At 33.8% G+C, this 23,153-nt stretch overlaps 2 protein-coding genes and 1 long non-coding RNA gene across 4 annotated transcripts; 2 read left to right on the top strand and 1 right to left on the bottom strand.

Moving 5' to 3' along the window:
* Positions 1-3,897: 3,897 nt before the first annotated feature.
* Positions 3,898-18,455, bottom strand: LOC146950545 (phospholipid-transporting ATPase 2). Its single transcript, XM_085746462.1, has 25 exons — positions 18,363-18,455; positions 17,236-17,463; positions 16,163-16,376; positions 15,602-15,718; positions 15,342-15,434; positions 15,043-15,217; positions 14,784-14,950; positions 13,760-13,864; positions 13,362-13,459; positions 13,127-13,269; positions 12,192-12,288; positions 11,943-12,052; positions 11,692-11,856; positions 10,253-10,407; positions 10,099-10,179; positions 9,737-9,857; positions 8,439-8,545; positions 8,012-8,143; positions 7,594-7,747; positions 7,216-7,333; positions 6,662-6,835; positions 6,351-6,402; positions 5,891-6,018; positions 4,971-5,121; positions 3,898-4,495 (listed from the first exon to the last, which is right to left on the bottom strand). Exons 2-25 carry the CDS (start codon positions 17,358-17,360, stop codon positions 4,154-4,156), a joined length of 3,324 nt encoding a protein of 1,107 aa, XP_085602588.1. The 5' UTR covers positions 17,361-17,463; positions 18,363-18,455; the 3' UTR covers positions 3,898-4,153.
* A 594-nt stretch (positions 18,456-19,049) lies between these two features.
* Positions 19,050-19,358, top strand: LOC146950544 (uncharacterized). The gene has a single exon (XM_085748648.1). The coding sequence runs from the start codon at positions 19,050-19,052 to the stop codon at positions 19,356-19,358; it is 309 nt and encodes a 102-aa protein (XP_085604774.1).
* Positions 19,359-19,929: 571 nt separating this feature from the next.
* LOC146950543 (uncharacterized) lies at positions 19,930-23,005 on the top strand. Of its 2 annotated transcripts, none has more exons than XR_015027580.1 (3): positions 19,930-21,308; positions 22,377-22,476; positions 22,704-23,005. It is a non-coding gene; the product is annotated as an uncharacterized LOC146950543 (long non-coding RNA). The 2 variants fall into 2 exon arrangements; XR_015027581.1 differs by lacking the exon at positions 19,930-21,308 and adding an exon at positions 21,532-22,090.
* Positions 23,006-23,153: the final 148 nt, after the last annotated feature.

Below are 23,153 nucleotides of genomic sequence, written 5' to 3'. Positions count from 1 at the left end.
ATATAAAATAAGATAAGATCTCTTATTTATATGTTACATAATATTATTATTTTATTTAACCTAAGACACTTTACTCACACTTAAAATATAAACATTTCTAGATTAAGCTTAAGCTCGTCCATTCTTATAGATATGCTTCTAACAAACGGAAACATTTATATTCACTTGTATACTAGATCAAAGAAAGGATAAATTCTGTGAGCTTAGTTTGCTTTTACTTTTGTATATTTGTTTGTTAAAATGTTCATAAAATTATTTTTAGGATTGCTTTACACAATACAAATTCAAAAATCACTTGATAAGTTTTATTTTGAGAGTAATTTTAAAAATTTTTAAGGCAATAATCATAATGATTGGCGATGAAGACTTACTTAAGAGTGAGGTTTATTTGAGGATCGACTTAACAGTAAGGCTAGCAAAGTAATCGTTTTAAGCCTCCCGAATATAAAACTTTTACTTGATATAAAGGTCTCACATCTATTATTTTTTCAACTAAACGTCATAAATCTTTATTTAAATTTAATATTGTATGAACAAAGATTAAATCAACTGACTTTAATTTTGTTTTAGACTAAGCAAGTCTTAATCTGTATTCGATCCAAGTCCAACCGAGACCTGATGAAGAGTGAGTCCATGTTATTGATACGTCTTAAATCCCACTGGATAGAGGTCCGAACCTATCAATCTGGACTGTCCAGTCCAAATCCAATGTTGAATTCCTCGCCAAATTATTACAAGTTTCCCCGATGACATCTGTTTAGGTGAAGACTTGACAACCAAAATTTTACATATTCCCTAGAAATACAAAGCATAGCTAGCATAGGGTCAGAGATACCTCACTCTTTGCCCATATAATTGTTTCACTCCCCTTAATCTTTCATTCACTTGAAAGTCAGAGCACGTGCAAGTACACAATCCCCTTCCAATGAAAAAGAACCCACAGCGGACCGCGGTGGAAGAATGACAAACTCCTCTCTCTATGCAACAAATTTCAACCCTGAGACAAATCATCATAGTTCCAACAGGATCAATTTTTAATTGAAAAAAGAATTACACGAAATGGAAACATTAATCTATTAAATAATTTCTGCATTCTAATACGTCTAAAAAAAACGAACATTTAAAGCAACAAGGTATTACGTATAGGGACGAAATTGATTACATAAACTATATATGGACAAAGGCAGTAATATTTGTTCATTTGCTACGCATTGAAGAGACAAAAATATTGATTTTTTAATTGTATGGGTCATTTAAGAATTATGAAAATAGCGAACACAAAATAGTATAATTGTTGCATAATATTTTTGGTGAACAACTCCATTCTAGCTAATCTACGATTTCGTCAAAAAAGAAAAAGAAAAAAAGAAACCTGTCTGTATCGGTTGAAACTTCAAAGTATAATGTATATTCGGTCGAATGTATATATATGTGTATATATATATATATATATATATATATATATATATATATATATATATATGTTCACAAAGTGATTTCATTTCACCAGCTGTAATAATATTTTAACAAGAAAAACCTTAGGGATGATAAGTTAGTCGTGATCACATGATTTATTTCGAATTTAAGATAGGATCTGATCATTTTGCTGAATGTAAATCGACATAGGTTATATATTATATACTTATATACATTAATATATAATTTAATAGACATAGTATCTGTAATAATATCTATAATAACATACTATATTTCATAGAAAATAATTTGTAAATTTAAGAGTATAGTATATCTATGTTGTCCACTCATATTTTCAACCGGGTAAAGGGGGAAAAGAGGGTTTATCTTTTTGAAGAGATTGGTCTAATAGATTATGGATAGACACGTTATATGGTGGATTATCTTGATAAATGGTTTAAGGTAGGTCGGCATATAAAAATTGTACAAAATATTATCAACAATGTTGTCTTTTAAAAATAGAAGTTTATCATTATCTTTGTTTTTACAATTGAGATATTTGTTTGATGGTGTCGATTTCAACAAAAAGGCCATAAATGAGTTGAATTTTGAAAGCATGCCTACTTATTTTTCTCTTTTTGTCAAATTGACATCGAGTAACTCACTCTCTCAAACTTTACAATTAATTCTTCACAAAAAAAAAAACTTTACAATTAATTAAAATGACGTTGAGTTTTTATTTTATTTTTTACTTTAGAAACCGATGTCAAACATCGGTGAAGCTTTAGACCATTTTTGAGTAATGATGAGTCCAGAGGGGAGGCAAGCAAGTATAATTTAACCCACTAATACACTCAAAGTATTCACCATTCAAAAAAAAAAAAAAACCGTAACTCATTCAATTCAAGTCTAATTCACACAATTGAAAAATAAAAGAAGTAAAATTTGTTGAAGAATATTTTCAAGTTTGTTGTTATCGTTCTTTCTTGTACTTTAAAGACAGTCTAGGCTAGCAGTTCGTTTGATGGTGTTAGAGAGGTCCATATCGGCCTGTGCATGTGGTGGTCCCTCATGGTCCCTCGGTGGTTTTTAGTGAAGTTTCACACATGATCACATTGGACTATGTTTGAAAGTCATTCGAAACTTTAACATAGTATAATTTGTTCTCAGAATTGAGGTAGTTGCCGAATTGATGTCGTCAATTTGAAAGAAGAAGAAAAAACATCAATACCTCAAAACTCAACATATACTGTATTTGTTATTGTTTGTTTTGATCAAATTAACACGGATCACGACATTTAGATCACATTAGACACTTCTCTAATCTAACATTTTGTCTGATACTCAAGATAAAATGTACAAAAAGATGAGTAAATATTTATGATATCCTCAGGGAGACCGAAGTCAGAAATGATGAGTGGGGTGAAAAGCATGCATTTATTTTAGGCCAAAAGGGTCCAACAATAATCCCACTTATGAATTCTATCAGCGAATATCTTGTGCTTGCAAATCCTAAATGCATAGGTCTATGATTGAACTGATGCGTGTTGAACTGTTGGTAACTTAATATCCTTCCTTAAAAGGACAGCTAGACAACTAGGGCAGTAGGGGAGTAAATTATAGGGTTATCTTTGGAGTAGTGTGCAATGGGGAAACAACTCAATGCAAAAACAGTCGGCTGGAGTGTTTAAGTCTGAGGTCCCCTATCTGCCCTTGCCTTTATTGTCAGTTATTTTCATCTACCAAAAGACTAATGTTACTAAAATGATCATGCTAACTAGTGAGTTACAGAAAAAAGTTATCCCAAATGAAAATGATCCTTACTCCTAACTAGTAACCCAAGACATTTGTTAAAAAAATAAAAAATATATATATATTGAAAATAGTATCTTATACATTTTTAAGAGATCGACTAAACAAGTTTCAAGAAAAAAAATATATATTTGGTTTCTTAACTAGTTAACATTTTTCAACTATTAATAAATCAATAATAACTAATGTGGGACATTGAACCCATAGGTACTCATGCTTGTGACATTCTTTGCCCGTGAGTGAGGTGTACTGCTGGCACCTGTGAGTGAAATTTTGGTGATGGCTAATTTATGCATATGCATGCATGCAGAATGCTTACACAACTACCGACAGCACTTTCAATTCTTGCCATGACATGTGGATATTTCATGCTATGTGCAGCTGAAGAGAACATAGTCCTTGTGGATTAGGTTCTTTTCCATGGCAGCGATTCAAATGGTCAGTAAATTAACTCTGCATTTGCAGATTGTTATGTTGACATCTCAGCACAACCATGTCCCACATCCTCCTTTAGAATATATTGACAGCATATTTTGCATTTCATGGGTTGCCTATGGCGTTTTCACTGTTCTTGAATTCTCTTATTGGACAAAATCATTGTTTTTGAAATTTAAATTGTTACCCTTTCCAAGTTTCCACAGATAGAAAAGGAAAAGTTTTACCTATTAATTGGAGCCTGAAACAGATAATAATTTATAGATTTGTAAGCATTTCTTTCCTTTTTAACATTATGTCAGCAATTATATAATGACACTTTAGAGGAGACAATTTACAAAAATAAATATCAGTATACAAGGAACTGACAATGTACATTGTTTTTTTTTTTTTTTTGTTGAAGGAGACAATGTACTTTGTTAGTTTCTATCAAAAAAAGATATACAAATTAAGCTGCAGCATATGGTGCTCTTCCAACTGCTTTTTGATTTTACTGGTCCTTGCTATTTCTTGTGTAGTTGTTAGACAGTGATAATCTTGACTGTGGCTGAAAAAATTCAAATGGTGTTCCTGCTCCAAACGATCTTCTCGTGGAATTAGGAGAATCTGATAGTAGAGGTTCAAATACAGGATTTCTGTTTTTGGGCTGTGCTATTGACAAGGTAGAAACATCTTTCTCCATAGATCTGAGCTGAGGTTCAATTGTGGCAAGAGACAAAATTGGTCCCCCTAGGCGTTCAGCCTGCTGAAGTAAATTGATTTTGCTCGACTTATATGTATATCTAAAGTACTTGATGGCTAAAATTGGACCCATCCCGGCTGCAGTCATGAGCTGTATGGAAGTATAGTTCCCATCAAAACATAATCAATGCAATGAATAAATAAAATGCTTAGCCAAAAAGAAATGTGCATGAACTTGGCTTCTCACTAGGTCCATGGTCTATGTTAATTTATTCATAAAGGAAAAAGAACAATATTTAATTTCTTTTTCAAAAAAAAGGAACTCTGATGAATATGGTATTAAGTATAAGATTTTGGTACAAGATTTATTGTGAAATCTCATGAATTAACAAAGGAAAGGAGAAATAATGGGGATTATGTTTGTTATTTGCATTTTCAGTAGTTATATTTTTACTGATAATAACAAAAATGTCACTATTTGCTTTTGTTTACATAAAATAAAGGAAATAGAAAAACAACAAAATCATTGTATGCATCCTTTATGAAGGGAGAAAGGGAAGAGAGGGCAGTTAAAATGAGAGTGAAGATCATTCCATGGATGGCAACAGATGAACTAAGGTACTTACAAAAATTGTTATCCAATATGATGGTTGTCGACACAACCGGAACATAATTGTATACATCCCTGACGAAGGAAGAGCACTAAAGATCCAGTTGATGACATAAAAGCCAGCCAAGTTACCCCATATTGCAAGATGTTGCAATATTGTAAAGGAACTGCAGGCATCAAACGTAGGTCAGACAATCAAACAATATAAATTTTTCCAGCAGATTGAAGCAACTAACAAGTACTTTAAAACTATATGATCTTTTCCCAGTTCCCTTGCCAATTAAACTACATATGCAACCAAGCAAAAGAAAATTATACTTCCCTATCTTGAGATGCTTGAATTACGCTACCTCTCCCCTCTAATTTTTAAAATTACACTACTCTGAAATTTTAAAAAACTACACTCCTCTCACTTGAAAGATAAAAAGTATTTCCTTTAATCTATTTAAATATAAACAAATATCTTAGTGTATGGTAGCAGATATGAATTAGCCTCTTGGGTTATTTTTCTTTTCTCTACAACTAGTAGTGTTACCAATGGCTATTTTGAATTTCCTGTTATTGATTTTAGGACTTAAAAGGATGAAATTAAGATATAAATACCCTTACTATCAGTATTAGACGTTCACCCAAATTCTGTATTTTATTTTTCGAAGTCCCAAAGTCAATAGTATGAGTTCAAAACTAAGTTACACATGATGCTGAGAATTACAATGATGAAAATATCTTGTATTAAGATGGGCTAAACTGTGATGCATATTCATCTCTCAAGCAAGCAGAGTGTAATTTTTAAAAATAGAGGGAGGTCAGGGGAGGGGAGGGAAATGTAAAAAACCAAGCTAGTTCTTTTAATTCATTAAGAACAGAAAAGCATCTAAAGTTGAAAAATCAAAGTGACATTGTATTGTGAGAAGCTTTACTTATATTAAAGCTTACTTGGTCTCCATTGTTATTACAAAAGCCTGCAACCATATACAACCAGAGAGTGCAACCATTGAAACCTCCTCCATTTCACTCTTATCATAGGCGTATGAATGTATGCTTATTATAAATACAACTATTGCCTGCAAATGACAATCAATAACAATTAGGACCTATAAGGCATAAAATGTTTCTGTAATTAAATAATAGATTTAGAGCAGAATTTTTTTTCTATTTTTCATGGAACACGTTACAGCTCAAGATGATAAGCTTCCTACAATTCAGTAATTTATAAATATTCGTTACCATCAAAATATAAATATGCTCATGTAATTAAATAATAGATTTAGAGCAGAATTTTTTTCTATTTTTCATGGAACACATTACAGCTCAAGATGATAAGCTTCCTACAATTCAGTAATTTATAAATATTGGTGACCATCAAAATATAAATATGCTCATGAACAACACTTACGTGAAAGAGGGATCGCCCAAACCATCCAGCAAATGTACTAGGATTTAGAAGCCTGTTGCAATATTGAAAGTTAGTTTGATGTTCATCAATGAAGTTGTTATTCAGTGTAAGTTAAATAAAATTTTTACATGTTGGTTTGTTAAAAAGGATCTTCAGCTGTAATAATTTTTAATTGTTTAGTCATAAAAATTAAGCTATCAATGTTTTTTTTTTAAAAACTTGAGTCGTACTGAACTGGAAATTCTGTGAAAAATGAGAAGGCTTGGTAGCATTTAAAAAAGCCAGGGATAATAACAGCAAAAATGGCAAACCTTCCCGCTTGGCAGTAGAATAAAATTTGAGGATGCTGGAGCACAGTTTCCTCACTAAGATCTTTGTCAAGCACACTGACTAGAACAGGAACACTAGTATAGAAAACATTATAAGCCATCAAGCTAACCGAATTGAAGAGGCTGGTTCCAGACACACCTGAAATAAATGAAAAACTGAAATGGAATAACTTGTCAGAACCTTAAAAATTTGAGAATAGAAAGAAATTGAAGTGTCCTCTTGCATTGCAACATCATAATCATTAACAATAACCACTAAAGAATAAAGTGAAAAGAAAAATAACACACTGTCAATGTTTCCTTTTTTTCTGGGCCAATTGTGGGGGTTTCTGTGTGCTTCGCAAACATTTACCCCACATTACTTGCAAGGGCATTGTTGTAAATATGTATTGTTAGATTTTTTGACATTAGTGATTGTACTGTTAACACAACTGAAATAACATTCAGAATGTTTTTCTATAGGCATCTATGTTCAAAACAGTTTCGTGCTTGAAGAAGAAAAGAAAAACGAAGACCGTTGTTGGTAGAAAACTCACAAGATTTGGATGAAGCATATCAATAAGGACTTATAGAATGAATACTGCGAAAGAAATGCTGTGCGGTTGTACGAATACCGGCCATGGACCAGAATTAATCTCTTTAGGAATCTAAACTCTGCATATTAACAAAAGAATCATAAGTGAAATCATGTAGTCATGCAGATAAAACAAGAACGAGAAACCACCAATCTGCCTCGTATTTCCAACCACAAAATAAAATATAAACCTTCAAAAGAGTGTTGAATCAAACTATGGTTGCTAAGAAGAACGTAATATAAATTTTAAACAGGAGAAAAGAAAAAGATATGTGGAAAACTCTTTAAAAACTAGAATACAGATCATCGTCTCAAAGGAGAAAGTTATACAAAGTCTTACTTCCGATGCTGTAATCAGCTGCTCTTGCTGCCTGCAATCCTTCTCTGCCACTGATGCCCACACCAATATCTGCTTGTTGTATCATCCTTACATCATTCCCTCCATCACCAATTGCCAATGTTCTATAGTCACATGATTTTAAGATCTGTACAAGCTGCAGCAAGTAGTGGTATACAAGTCACAACATTGCCATAATTTTCTGATAAATTAGCAGAAAAAATACAACAGTAGTATTATGTTCCACTAAGAGTAAAGCAAAAGATATTTGGTCTTATCTTGTCCTTCGTCTTCTGGTAAGTTTTTTTCGAAGAATATAAAAAGGAGAAGAGAAACCAAGAAAATGAATGTAAAACATAACTTCTTAAAACAAGACAAGGCAACATAATTTCATACACAAATACTGTAGTAAAAAAAACACCTGTGCTTTTTGCGATGGCGTCACACGGCAGCATATAGCAGTCCTTGACAATACTGCCAGCTCAGTAAAAGCTTTACGGTAATGCTTAAGTGCAATCTCAAGAGCCCATCCATCAACAACAAAAGCCACGTCCTGTTTGACGTAGCAAAACAATGAAAATATTAACTTCAAAACCTTTATCTTGATCCATAATATACTTGTTTAATATACTAGTCCAAAAATCCAGTATGCATACGATAAATACAAGCAGCTTGTCACTAGATTTTATTATGAGGGAAATAAAAGTAAGACAAAAAGCACCACAAGAAAATAATAATGATATCCTCCAGAGTCCAAAAGATGCCAACAAATTAAAAATCAGAAAAGGAATATCAAAAAAGCGAAGCTTCCCAATTATTGGATTTAAGTTGATAGTCAGTAAGCATACCTTGGGTTCTGAGGTAGTTATCCGCATTGTACGAAGCACTCTCTCTAAACTTCGGCAAACCTCATCCTCTGTTTTTCCATCAATTAGTAGAAGCTGTCCCTTTGGTTCTATGAATTGAGAAGGGATGAAATTGAAAAAGGTTCTTAAGTATTACCATCATAAATTAAAAACCTTCTAAAGAAGGATGGATAACACTAATTGAACAATAAAAATTAAAGCAAATTGTGAACATCCTCACATATCCAATCTCTTCAAAAATGGGACTACAGGCACAGAAGTTAGGTAAAGTAAAGTTGAACCTATTGTGCTGATCTATGTTGATAGTCCTAGCTGTGACCAGAAACTTCAATTTGTGATAGGATTTTAGACATTTTCAACACAAATAAGGTTTTCTAGATATTTTCTATTATTAAGCTTTTATGTATTTCCAATTATCCAAGTGTTGTTAGATATAGTTTGAATGAAGGGTATAGATGTATGCTTTTCCTCGCTATGAGTTGGACACTTGAGTTTAATTCACACAGATACAAAAAACTGTTTTATGATGCTCAGTACAGCATATCCCGCATGTTTCATATGCTAAATCCTTCAAAAAAAATCCAATACTCACACCTCAATTTTTTAATCAGATTTGGACACGGAAAAATAAGAAAAGTCTCAAAATTTAATGCTTTTTGAATATTAAATCACCCCTCGGAATAATAAACAAACAAATAAGGATGACCGACAAGAAGTGAAAAACACACATCCAATAGGTGTAAAAGGGTAGGGTGAAAATAAAGAAAAGCTGTGAAAACATTTATTATGAGCCTTTTTGTAATCAAGCAAAGGAACTATGTGAAGTTCCATATCAGTTACAGAGAGACCAATTGTTCTTTGAGGGGGGCTATATCACCCTGCAAGTCTGTTTACATCACAGACTTCTTCATTTATATGTAATTTGATTTTGAAAACAAATTTTAAATTAATCCTTTCATATATGCAATTCATTCTCTTGGGCTACCCCAATTAAAATATTTAGCTCCACCCCTGCCATCAGTTTGGTTGAGGAATTGGACAGATTTACCACTTGTACACTTTTACTCAAATAAATGACATAAAGAAGAGATCTGTCACATAAACACACAGAAAAGTCCGTCTGTTTCTACATGAACAAAGAGAATGGTAGGGCAACCATGGATCATATTGAGGCTCTTTATGTAGCTTAATTATTTGAACAGACAGAACACAATAAGGGTACTATTTACACGACACAGAATAAAACTACAATAATGTGCATGATCACAAATGTGCACTACCTGGGGAAATAAAATTACATGACAGGGCAATTTGTATTGCAGTATTCTGCTTGTCACCTGTTAGCATCCAAAAATTTATTCCAGCTTTCCTTAATGTTTCTATTGTTTCAGGAACTCCATCCTGGAAGATATCAAATTAAAAAGAATGAATGGTCGGTCATTCATCACAGAAACACACAAGGGAAGTCCTTTTAACTTATTCTCCCTTTAATCCCTTTAACTATCTAAAATAGAGAGAAGTTCAGTAAAATTGGAGGATTTTAAAAATACTATATTAAATCAGATTACAACAACCAACGACAGTCAGGCCTTTTCTCACTAGGTAAGAACTATCTAAAATAGATTGCTGTCAGCATATTCACCTGTAAACGATCCTCTATTGCTGTAACACCAAGAATTTCCAAGTCATGTTCTACTCTTTGGCAGACCTCGGCTACTCTCCACTGTGAAGCATATTAAACTGAGAAGGCAAGTTCTTGTACATTATATAAAATCAGTAACAAGTGTGTCCTTTACCTCTCTATCAACCAAAGTGCTACTAGCTTCTTTAAACATCAAAGACCAATCTTGATATTCATCTTTCTTTAACTCACGCCACGCCAAACATAGTGTGCGTAATCCCAAGTGAGCATATTGCTCTGTAGCTTCAATGAAATGCCGGGTTTGCTGCCCTGTAGTAAGTTATGGTGTCAATCATACAACTAAATAACTGTTCAACAAATGCAGGCATTAGAGTAATCACATTCTGGGCAGTTTGTCATTTGTTTCAGTTGAGTTTTGGAACTTTTATCAGCCAAATTGACCTAATAAGTTCAGAGAAAATCCCAACTGATCAAAGCAATGTTTCATGTTCATGACGTTGTAATGATTTGACTCTAATTGGTTGCACCAGATTTGTTTTTCAACTTCTTTTGATGGTGCTGTTTGCAGTTGTTGGGCATAGTTATTCATAAAGTGTGTGTGTGTGCGCGCGAGCGTATGTGTAGTACAGAATAGATAGATAGACAAACTGTTAAGGTATAGAATAAAGGATAAGGACTTAGTATAATACAGCGAGGAGATACTTTGTAAGGATATGAGATAAGGAGTTACTTTGTTAGGATATAAGATAAAGTAGAGTTAGTTTGCTAGGATATGAGATAAAGAGGAGTTAGTTAATTGATTAATTATAGAGTAGCATGTATAAATAGGAGAATAGAAGGATAGAGGAATTATTGAGATTTGTAATTTCGTGATAGGGCAGTGGCTCTAATGTAGAGGGGAAAACCCTTGGAGAAGAGTTTTCTCTCCAATTCTTCCTTATTTTATCAATAAAAGTGTTCTTTCTTTATTTCCTTTCGATTCAATTCTTAGGTTCCTAACACAGACATGGATATATTCATTGGTATGTTACCCCGTGATTGGAAGTCCAAATCACAGACTTAGTTTTGGGTTTCATTTAACACGAGATTTTTTGTCAGCCTGTAGAGTGGGCACTGTAAAAATTCACCATTTTGAGGCAGAATCCAAGCCTAGAGATCGGTTAAGTCAGTTTTGAAGCCATCCAATTCATCTAAATATATAACAAAGTTGGAGGGTAAGGTACTTGCAAACAGTTGTGAAAGAAAGACCCTGTAAATACTACTCCCACCGTCCCAAATTATATATCGCTTTGGAAAAAAAAAATTTGTCCCAAATTATATGTCGCTTTACAATACCAACGAAACATTGATGTTACTTTTCCTATTATATCATTAAATATTTATTACTATTTCTTCTTTCTATTCTTTAATTTATCTTTCCCATACCATTTATTAAGGGCAATTTTGTAAAACAATTCATAATATCTCTTTCCCGTACAAAATTAATTACATTTCTTAATACGTGAGAAATGGCCAAAAAGTCATAAAATTTGGCACGGAGAGAGTATTTGATTGTGTTAAAATACAAATAAGTAAAAGAACAAATAATCTAACCAGCACGAGCATATGGAAGAATAGCCTCATCTGCTCCTTTTGACAGGAGAAGGATCTTCCCATTTTGGCAATCTTTCAACACTACTGACATTCGTTTCCTATCAGAGGTGAACTCTAAGGTTTCCAGGACTTCATACTGAAGTATAGAAGTGTTGAACTTGACTTCTGAAATATTAAAGAACATGATTATATGAGCCTATGTAACCAACTAATTAGCCATGCTTCCAAAACAAATAGCAAATAAAATGTACCAAGTATGTTTCCACTCTTGTTGAAAAAAACCATATGCAACTGAGCAGCAGCTTGAACAAGAGCATCTTCATCCTGAGATTGTGCCTTATACAAGATATCTCCAGTTTTACTATGTACAACAGTACAAGAAACAAGTATAAATTTAAACCATTATTCTCAAGGTTTAATAAAAATGTCTTAATTAAGAAATATGTTGACTTTTAACAGTTTTCATATCTGGGTCCTAGCAAGGATGAAAGCAGAATCACCTCCGTGTAGGTATGACAGTATTACATATCGCCATAACTGTAAGAAATCGTACAACATCAGAAGAACCACCGGAAACAGCATTAAGAAGCTCTACATCTGCATATCACGGGATGTAATTAATCAAGCAGGAAAACTTGCAATCCAAAACAAATATCATCATACAACATTCAGTGATCAAAGAAAAACATCAATGGGTGCATGCATAAGTATTGGAAGGTGAAGAAAGGAACAATATATTAATTATACTCTTCACCGTACTACATTCAGTTCATGTACCAGAGATTTATTTCTATAAAAACTAGTGTTCCATCTTGATCATGTCCGAGGATACTAACGCCTATTAGTTGAGAAACCCAATATTGTACTTCAGTTAAATACAGGTCTTAAATAAGAAAACTAAGATAAGACCGGTGAATTAAGGAAACATTTGGACCTGGTAATGCTAGAGCCCTTCGGAATACCTTAAGTGTGAGAGCAAGCTCAGCTAATTAACGTTTTGAGGAATTCCATGAAAAACAATTATGTTATATACCAGAACCAAATAAGTGTCAAGTGCATTGCTGCTTAACCGTGTAAGCTTAAGCATTTTTTTCAATTTCAATTTATTTAGAATGCAACTGCACCCTTTAGGTTGGTTGTTGAAGGAACCAAAATTACGACTTATTTCTTGTACATGCAAACATCACAATTTGTATTGAATTTCTGAGATCATTAAGGTTGCAAGGTCAATGTGCCTAAGATATGATACAGTGCACGCTCAGCACAAGAAACCAACTCTTTTATTAGGGAAATTTTCAACATATCAAGCTACAAAATTGGTATCCGGATGTGAAGTTGTCGTCAATTTAAGCAAACTGTGCAGTTAAGAAAAGGGTTCTAATAAAGTTACTACATGACAACAACACAAGTAAAGAATTTCACCAACCAATCATACCTTTCAATGCATCTCCATTCTCATTTCCATAGGAAATACCACTAATACAACATCTTCTAAATATCATTTTATTCTCAGTCAGGGTGCCTGTTTTGTCCGTCAAAATGTACTCAACTTGTCCAAGGTCCTCGCTTATCGCTGTACTGTCACATATGACAAACATGATTCATAAACAAATGTGTTAAAGTTCTATTTCATCAAAGTAATTAGTAATCAGGATACACCAACCACTCACTTTGTTGCATGTGATGGAATGCTAGTCTCTAAGTCAATCATTTTCTGGTCCCAGTCAATAAACTTTGCATACATGCTCTTCACTAAATCCAGAGATACCTGCCAGAGATGGAACAGTTGTCTGTATCAATCTTAGATATAGTCACATTTAAAATAATCAAAAATTAACTAAAAACTGGCATTAGCACTATAATTATCAGTTCAAGATAATTAATTAGTTTTAATGGCATCCTTTCACTAAGTACATACGGTCACCAATGTTCTTCCTGCAAAAGATTACCACTACCGCTCAAGTTTTTATTATGGTTATTTTTAAAATGAGAATATAAATAAAAAACATGAAGAATTATATATATAATATAATGGAATGGAATTCCAAAACATATACCACTGGCTCACCTTAATTGAAATGGGTATCATGATGGAACAAAGAAGCTCGAACCGCAAAGGGATTACCAATAATTCATACCAAGGGCCTTCATGAGGGTAAAGAACATACCATTGCTTGAACAAAAACAAACAAACAAACATTAGGGTCCAACCTAAAACATAACATTTCAAAACATGGGAACTTCAAGAAAATAATTACAGAAAAGGCATTGAAACATGGCAAAAGTTTAAACATACGTAAAATGCGGAAAAAATCCTTGAAGAATACAATAGCAAAATGATGCAAAGGATTATGAGTTATATCCTAAAATAAACCAAAGACCTTCATTTAGAGTACAATTTACGATTTTGTAATTACTCCATCCTTCTCAAATTAGGTGTCCTATTTACTATTTTCCTTGTCTCGTATTATTTGTCCCTTTCATAATACCAATGCAACATTTATTATCCTTTTCCCCAATCATACATTTTAATCATCTAACTACTTGACAAACTATAATTAATATGAGTATTTTAGTAAATGAAACACATTTTACCATTAAAATCAACACTACTAACCATTTCCTTAATAACCGTGTAAAACTCAAAAGGGACACCTAATTTGAGACAGAGGGAGTAGTCCACATGAAACAGAAAGGAAGCAAAAAACAAACAAACCAACCTAGTCTTACTAGAAACAAAAATAAAAATTGCAAAGGATGCGAGCTCCCTCAATGGAATCACAACTAAATGAAAGGACAATATTCTTTTTTTGGTGTTAACCCTCTGGCTCCTAAAGGGAAAGAGCCCTAGTAATCCGGAGTTCAGTCGGGAGGTAAGTAAAGCTTGGTCAAGAATTGTTACACCCAAGAATCGAATTCGGGTTCTCCCGAATTATTCATCCTTGTGTGGAGCTCATTAACCACTTGAGCTCAATCACTTGATTAATATAGCAATGAAAAGACCACAAAAACAACGTACTAACTTCTAACGGGCATAGGATTTGACTCAATTATAAAGTGCATAAGAAATGAAGTTCCAAATCGTGACATACTTTCCTTGCTTCTGTGTCCTTCCAAACATTACCCGCTATGCCAAGAACCATAACAACAACAATTTGGAATATGAATATAGCACCAGTCAATTTGTCGATCATGGCATCCATAGCAGTGAGCTTTGGTTCTGCGATACCCCTACTCATGCCCAATTTGGTTTCGTTACCTGAACAAATTAACATATCAGATATAAAATTCAAACTTTCTGATTAAGTATATGGCTCTAAGAGTTAAATGTGTTGTTATACATGGACTTGCCTGTATAGATAGCAACTCCACATGCCCACTCAGTATTTCTCAAGTAACATGACTGAAGAATTGTATTTTTAATGGTTAAAGGGCATACATCGTTATCAATAAATGGGGGGTACAATCGCATGTTTGCATCAAATCTTCTGACGTCTTTATCTGGACTGGGACACTCAATTACACCCTAGACACATGCACACACACACAAAGAACGAGAGTAAGTAATAAGCTTGCCTACATAATTACCAATTGACAGTAAACTTCAAACAATTCTACAAACTATAGTTACACTATAGATAAAATCTTGCCTTGATTTTGTGTAATAATTCATCATCGATTCCCATGCAAGCAGGAGGTATGACCCGGGTCTTAAGATCAGTTTCACCATCCAGTGCAGAAGTCTGAACATAATGCCATATCATAAGGTTCTTGAAATGTACGTAATGAATTGTGTTGTTGTTTCCCCAAAAAGAGGAAAAAAGAAAAAGAGATAATAATGGAACTGTGGTTGCTGCAATGCCACACACAGGCAGAGGACCAGTTTTAGCACGATTCATGACTTAATTACCTCTACATAGCAAACTCCTTGGGGATCAGATGTGCCAACCAAAACAAGGTCACAAGGAACTTCATCATTTTCACGTAGCCATACTATATTACCCACATAAATATCCTGGGCTTGAATCTGCAACACCATCAATGAAACAACAACAAAAACAATTTAGATTTACATAAAACAGACCACATTTGTCGTTTAAAATGAGAAGCTCACATAACTCTTACTACCTACAACATTGATACAGGGGAAACCCATAAATAATTTCTTATATTTCAAAAACCTAACAGATAACCTATGCAAAGGATTTTGACTAAAGTCAGAGTAAATCATACCGAAATGAAAGAGTAACAATATCTTAAAAAAAAAAATGAATAGATTGTACTGCTTTATAAACTAAAAGACAAAATGAAGGATAGTTATTCAAATGATGACCAACTGCAGGAAACTGTAAGCTAAGTCCTTTTTAACTTGTTTTACTGCTGGGTTGCTCTGTTATCAACTAAAAGATATTTCCTGGGCCTAAGCTAAGAAACACAAAATATATTTAAGAGAGTAAAATATGATTCTTACAAGTTTCTTGACGCCCTTCCTAACAACCCATACTTCCTTCTCATTTGCCTTTTTGTCTGAAAGATATCTATTGTAATCATCCCAGGCCTCTTTTGATGCAGAGACGGCAAAAATAAAGATAAGTGGACCCCATGTACTGGCAGGATTAACTGGAGTAATGAGAGGCCATAACTGCAGGCAAGCTATCAGCAAAAAGTACTGATTCATGAACCGGCTGAAAAGAGGGGGAAAATCAGATGGATTAAAAGATATTTATATTTCATTAGAAATTCGACACAAATTTCCCACCAAAGAAAAGCATGTTTTGCCTCAAGGAAAATGTGTGTAATACTTCTCCGTCCCAAATTATAAGTCGCTTTGGGAAAAAAAATTGTCCGAAAATTTTTATAGCAATGAAGCATTAAATGTTACTTTTCCTATTATACCCCTAACTATTTATTAATCTCTTCTTTCAATTCTTTAATTTATTTTTCTCATACCATTAATGAAGGATAGTTTTGTAAAATAACTTATAGTTTATCTTTCTCAAACAAATTAGTTACCTTTTTTTTTGGTACAAAATTACCTTTCTTAATTTGTGTGAAATAGTCAAAACAACATATAATTTGGGACGGATGGAATAATTCATAACACTTGAGGAGGCTTGGACAATATAAAAAAAAGGCTGAATCACTAGAATCTAAGATGAGTTCCATTGATGTTTTATTCTCAACCTACATTTACTTCACTGTTTAAAATTATGTTTCCATAGTGTAAACTATATGATGCATGTCCAAACAGAGGATCCGAAAATATGAATTTTCCCTCCTTGTAATGAAACCTCAGTTATTTAGTATCATGTCATAGATGACAGGAAATGAGATCATGCTGGAGACCCTTGAAGCAGTGTTGTCAATTGCAGATCGCGGAAAATAGCGGTTTGTTCAAATTCCACGATCTGCTATTTCAAAATATCTTGTACTAGAGAGCGTATTGTGGGACAATAGCGTTTCTTTCAAAATTTGCTATGCTATTAGCGCCACTATTTAAGAACACTTGCAATGAATATTAAGCAGCATCAGCAGAGAGTTTACCTGAACTGTTCCCATAAATTTTTCGGAAGAAAGTTCAATACGGTATATTTTCTATTTGATATCCGATTATCACAGTAAAACTCATGAGATGTTTCATCATCATCAATGTAAACGTAACGCTTCATTGTTGAATTCTGAGCATCTAATTGTGGATAGATAGATATTCTCTACACCTCCATTGCAATGCTAAAAGAGAACAATTTTGAAACAAACTTAAACAGCCGTATTCTGCAAGCAACAAGGAGATTAAAAAAAAATATTAGATTTGCACATAAATCTTGATATCATGAAAAATAAAACCAAGGAAGAATATCACCAAAGATAATTAAAATAAACCGAGCATCTCAATAAGTAGCCTACATTAGCAAATTAAGGTTGTGTTAGGATTGATTGTAAACACCTTATTTGGGCTTATATGACATAACCAATTGTCAGAGTGTTCGGGAGAAGTTATGAAAACAGTTTATGACATATCCACAAGTTGTTTCTAACTTATTTCAATAAGCTCTCCATAATAACTTCTAGAAAAACAATTTTACTGTATTTTCTCTTTTATTATGAAAATAGCTTATACATGATTGTTTACATAATAAGGCCTTGTTTAGATTGGCTTATATGAGCTTATCTGGTGGCATAAGCACTTATGAGAGAACTTATGCAAACAAATTTCATAAGCAACTTTACGCTTATTTTCATAAGTTCTCCAAGATAGCTTACGAAAAAAGTTTATAGCTTCTACGGAAAGAATCTGACTTTATTTTATTTAGTGCAATGGAAATAACTTATTCATAAGCGTACATGATGTAAGTTGGAAATTAAGTTGTTTATCCAAACAGAGCCTAAGTAATCATGGTGGCAATGTGAGGTAAAAGTCTTGGTACATGTTTGGTATTAGAGTGAATTGGACAAAATCACGGTGACAATGTGATATTGTTGAAGCTACAAAGTGTAGCTTTTGCAAAATCATTGTCCCTAGTTTAAGCTTCAAAAAAGCTTCGTCATAGATCGTAAAATTTGAAAATTGAAATGGAACTTGGTTATGCGTTAAATTATGATGAAAAAACAGCATCTAAAATGGATTATGCGTTCGATTTGGATGCAGAGAGAGAGAGAGAGAGAGAGCGTACCTATGTGATGTGGAAATGATGATCCTTTGATTGTTTCGTTTCGTTTCGCACCGATAGGAATTACGCGTATGTATGTGTTTCTCAGATTCAGATGATTTTCGTCAATGGCGTCTTTCCTTTCCTTTGGGCTCTGGGTTTTTCGACCGCCTGGACCCACCCTTGCTAAATAAATTAACATACTTATTTTTTTTGACTAAACACCTTTTTTATTTTATATTTTCTTTCACAAATTGTTAGTATATTCTTTTTTCTTCAAATAAAATTGTGAGTATATTCTTTTAGGTTAACCTTTCGATTTTTTGAGAAATGAATTTTAATAATTTAAAGTTTGAGTTTTACTTCCTTCAAAAAAAAGTTTGAGTTTTACTTAGGAATCGAATTCAAATTTTTTAAGATTTGTATTTAATGAAATTAATTAAGTTGAGTTTAATCTCTTAGTTTGATAGATCGTTAGTATTTAATAGGCTAAATATCTCTTTTGTTCTTTTAAGTTTGACAAAAATATCATGTTAGTCCTTTAGATTCTTTAAGTTTCAAATAAGTCACTTAGTCTCAAACTTAAGTCACTTAGTCTCTTTTGTTCTTCGAAACGACTCTGGTCTATTCATTGCAGGCTTCTCTGGTTTTATTCCAAACACAGATGATATCTTGTTGGCCGAACTTTCTGCTATCTATCATGGTATAATCATGGCTAAGGATTTGGGTTATGCGGAGTTTGCTTGCTATTCTGATTCTCTTGTTTGCATTAATCTTATTAATGGCCCCATTGAGAGGTACCATATATATGTTGTCCTTATCCAAGACATAAAACATTTGCTCAATCAAATCAATGTGACGGTTTCTCACACTCTAAGAGAGGGTAACCAATGTGTAGACTTCATGACAAAGCTTGGAGTTTCTTCTGATGTTGATCTTCTTCTTCATGAGTCGCCCCCTGTTGATCTTATTAATCTTCTCAGAAGCGATTATGTTGGCACTTTGTTCCTCCGGGAGTAGTTAGCTTTTTTTGTTTCTTCCATTTAGCATTGTAACCAAAAAAAACTTAAAAAACTTCAAATAAGTGCATTAAATTAACAACTAATCCGATATTTTTGTCAAACTCAAATAGGTTCTTTGGCCTATATAATATGGGAAATGTTAACTTGTGCCTTAACTTGTGCCCTTAAGGCACAAGTTAAGGAATCAAATATAAAAATAATATATTGGAATGTGTGCATTTCATTTAATCTTTAACTTTTTAATGAATTCAATGCACAAAATTTTATAGAATATTTCTTCTTTTGGAGTTCTTAACATGTGCCCTAAGGGCACAAGTTAACAATACCCATATAATATTAGTGTTAGTATATTCTATTTTCAAAGTGTAGGTCATTTCACTCAATAAAAATGTGAGTACTCAAGAAAAAATGATTTGCACCTATTTGCTTTTTAACCAATGTCTCAAGACACTTGTTTGCATTTTCCATGCCATAAAATATCATTCATGTAAGGGAATATTCGTGTGTAAAAGAGTATGGATTCCTCTAATGTCTCAGAGGCTGCATTTACGACGGTGGCTGTTGGGTCAACAAAATTAATAATGTTCCCTTCAAAAAACATAATCCAACCTCAAAATATGTAAAAGAGCTTTGATAACTGAACACAAATTTTCAAACACAAGATAGACACCGTATACGAATACTGTATTATTTATGTTTTTTTCCCTCTTTCTCTCTCTCTCCCCCCATTGCCTCCTTTTTCTCGTATCTCCCACCAAGCATCCAACCACCGTGCTGGCCATCTACACCGGCGATCACCACCATCAGTCTTCTCAGTTCGCGCCACCACCATCATCCCTCTAATTCTCCGATCCACTCAGATCTCCAACGCCACCACCACCTAAGCATTCTTCTCCGACGTACGTTCACCACCGTCTCCAATCACCACCACCAGATCCTCTCCGACCTCCGCTCACAGCACCACCGCCCATCAACCTTATTCTCAGATCTATCTCTAACCCACCGGCCACATCCTCCTCCTTCTTCTATGTAGCTCTCAGATCTGACCACCGCCGTCGCCGCCCCTTGCAACAACGTCCACCTCCATCATCATCCTTTCCACGTCGTTTGACCACCGGGATCAAACTCCTCTCATCTGCCTTCACTGAAACTAGATCAGGGAGAAGAGAACGTGACAGAGAGAAGAGAGGGAGAGTATGACTGAGAGGCAGAATTACAATTTTGTCCTTTAATTTTCATTAGAATTACGAAAATGCCACTGGTGTTGTATTTGTGTCAAAAATTATGTGTTTGTTTATCATTTCTGTTTACATATTGTTGTATGGCCCCTCAAATTACTCAACCCGTAAGAAATGTCGATCCAAAAATAGCTTCAATAGATTTTGAGTAAAAACCGATAGGTATGTGCCATCGGAATGTATATTCCGATTAATGGAGTAGGTTTGAGCAAAAACGAGGGAGCCAAAGAACAATTCCCATACATTTGATGCATTTGCTTTGCCCGTTCTCAGTAGTAGCCCACAACAGCTCTCCTGAGCATTGAACACATCTGTCTCTAAGGACTATTATGATCTTTTTTTTTTTCTTTCAACTCTGGATAATTGATGGTATTTTTACATTCTAGTCACTAATTTGTTTCAGTGACAAATCTCAATATTTTTACATGCCTTATTTTAGGAAAAAGATTGGTGAACACCCTTCTCCATACCACTCTTCCATACACCTCTTATGTGGCATGGGCATTTTTGAAATTTCACACAACTTTCTCTTTCTCACCCTCTTCTTTCTCTTAGATCTCCCTTTCTTCTCCCTCTCACTCTGCCTCTCACTCACCTACCACCACCACTGGCCGCCGCCGCATCCTTGCCCTTCGCCCCACCCCTCTCTTTGATGGCCGGCCGTTGGTCCTCCTCTCTCTTTCTCTAGAACGTAGGAAAAACTAACTCAGGTTCAGTCTTTCTCCTCCCTTTTGCATCTTTTGTTCATGTGCTTTTCAATTTTTCTTTCTCCTTCCAATTATGCATCTTTTCTTGATTGGGTGTTCGTATTTTTGTTTAAAATAACTTTGTTCATGTTGAATTTGAGGAAATTGTTGAAAAATAATGTTGATTTAAGGTGTTCTAGTTTTTCATCAAATTAATGGGTTTGTGTTTGTCATCAAATAATGTTGATTTATTCTAAGGTTAGTATCATGAAAGTAAGAAACATGCTGGAATTGTTGGAAATAATGTTGGTTTTAATCTTGCTTTTGAACAATTTTATCTGTTAATTTAATTTACTACTTTTATGATTGAATTTTTTTGTGGTTTTGTTTATGATATATTTGGAACTTTTTATAGTTTGGTAAAATATGGACAAATAATTCTAACAAAATGAAAAGGAATATGATGATTTGTCTAAACATTGTTCCCAAACATGTTGGTGACACAACTTATACTAAGACTTTTGTCGGAGGATTGGCTTGGGAAACTAGTAGAGACACATTAAAGCACTATGTTAATATGTTTGGTTATATCTTAGAGGTTATTGTCATCACCGACAGAATGTGGGGTTGACATGTGTGATATTTGTTAGGGTTTAACATGTGTAAGTTTATTCATGTATTCTTAGTGAAGCATGCTCGACGAGGTTGAAGAGAACCAACAACTAGTAATATGACAACAGTGGGTCTGAAACATGTGTACTTTCCTAGTGAAGCAACGACGAGGGGTGTTTGTGTTGTAGTGTGAGGTAAATTACTTATGGATGGGAATGTTTCAAGGCTTTGATGATAATTATTCTGTTGCAACTTGTCAGCTTGGTAATCTTATGTTTTGCTTGTTTTTAGTTTGGGCGGAGTCTGTGTTTTAAGGTGTCTACTTTTTTTTTTTGTGATAACAGTTTTTTTTCTTTGAGTTATAGATCTTTTGATGATTTATTTGGTTGTAGTCCTAGCATTGTTTGTGAGGTTATGTTTTGGCATCGGTTGTTCCTGCTTTGGTGTGTGAATGTTCGTTGTGTTGCTCTATTTGTGCAGACGCATTGTACATTGTGACGACTTGTGCCAGGATACTTGTAATATTCATTCGTAGCTGTTGTTGTTGATCATGATGGTGGCTTTTGTTTTTGAATTGAAGGTATTAATATTCAATTTCAATGTTTAGAATTTGTGATTAAATTTGCATTAATGAATGATTTTATAGCCATGTTTTTTCTCTGAACTTTGCTATGACAAACTATCTATTTTTACCTTTCAATTTATTAGTCAATGAAGATAGTCTTTGGTTATTATTACCATTTTCTCTTCATTACTTGCGAGTTTGTGTTGAATGTGGCTTCACTAATTTAAAGCTTTTGATGACAGAGAGTTTGGTATAGTCCTCTTGCTCGTGGTTTTTTTGGTGGCAAAGGAGTTCTAGAAAATGTGTCGGAGTTAGCCGTGGCATAACACAGTAGAAAATATGTAATAGCATCAATTCTTGGATTTATTTGAAGTACTAGGTGTAACTCAATTGTTGTAATAGGCGTGAAGCAACAACAATGTTTATATTTTGTTGATAATTTTATTTTGGCATAGGGTGAATATGATGAATGCTGGATAGATGTTCACATTGTAACAACTAAAATTACCATGTTAAAATGGGAAGAGGTGAACTATTTTCCATATTTGACAGGTTTTTGTGAAAACTAACCAAAATTGAGTTTGATATAACCATGTTTTATCAAATCTGTCACCACTATTTATTTACATTCCCATTTTTACTTCTTGTCTATTTCTCCACGTGATTTTTGTGGAAGGAGTACATTCGGGCAC

Source organism: Medicago sativa, chromosome 2 (assembly GCF_051527215.1).
Source record: "Medicago sativa cultivar Bolivia chromosome 2, Bolivia_mono, whole genome shotgun sequence".
Classification (NCBI taxonomy): domain Eukaryota; kingdom Viridiplantae; phylum Streptophyta; class Magnoliopsida; order Fabales; family Fabaceae; genus Medicago; species Medicago sativa.
The sequence above is the reverse complement of the archived record's forward strand: the minus strand, read 5'-3'. Positions and strand labels throughout refer to the sequence as shown.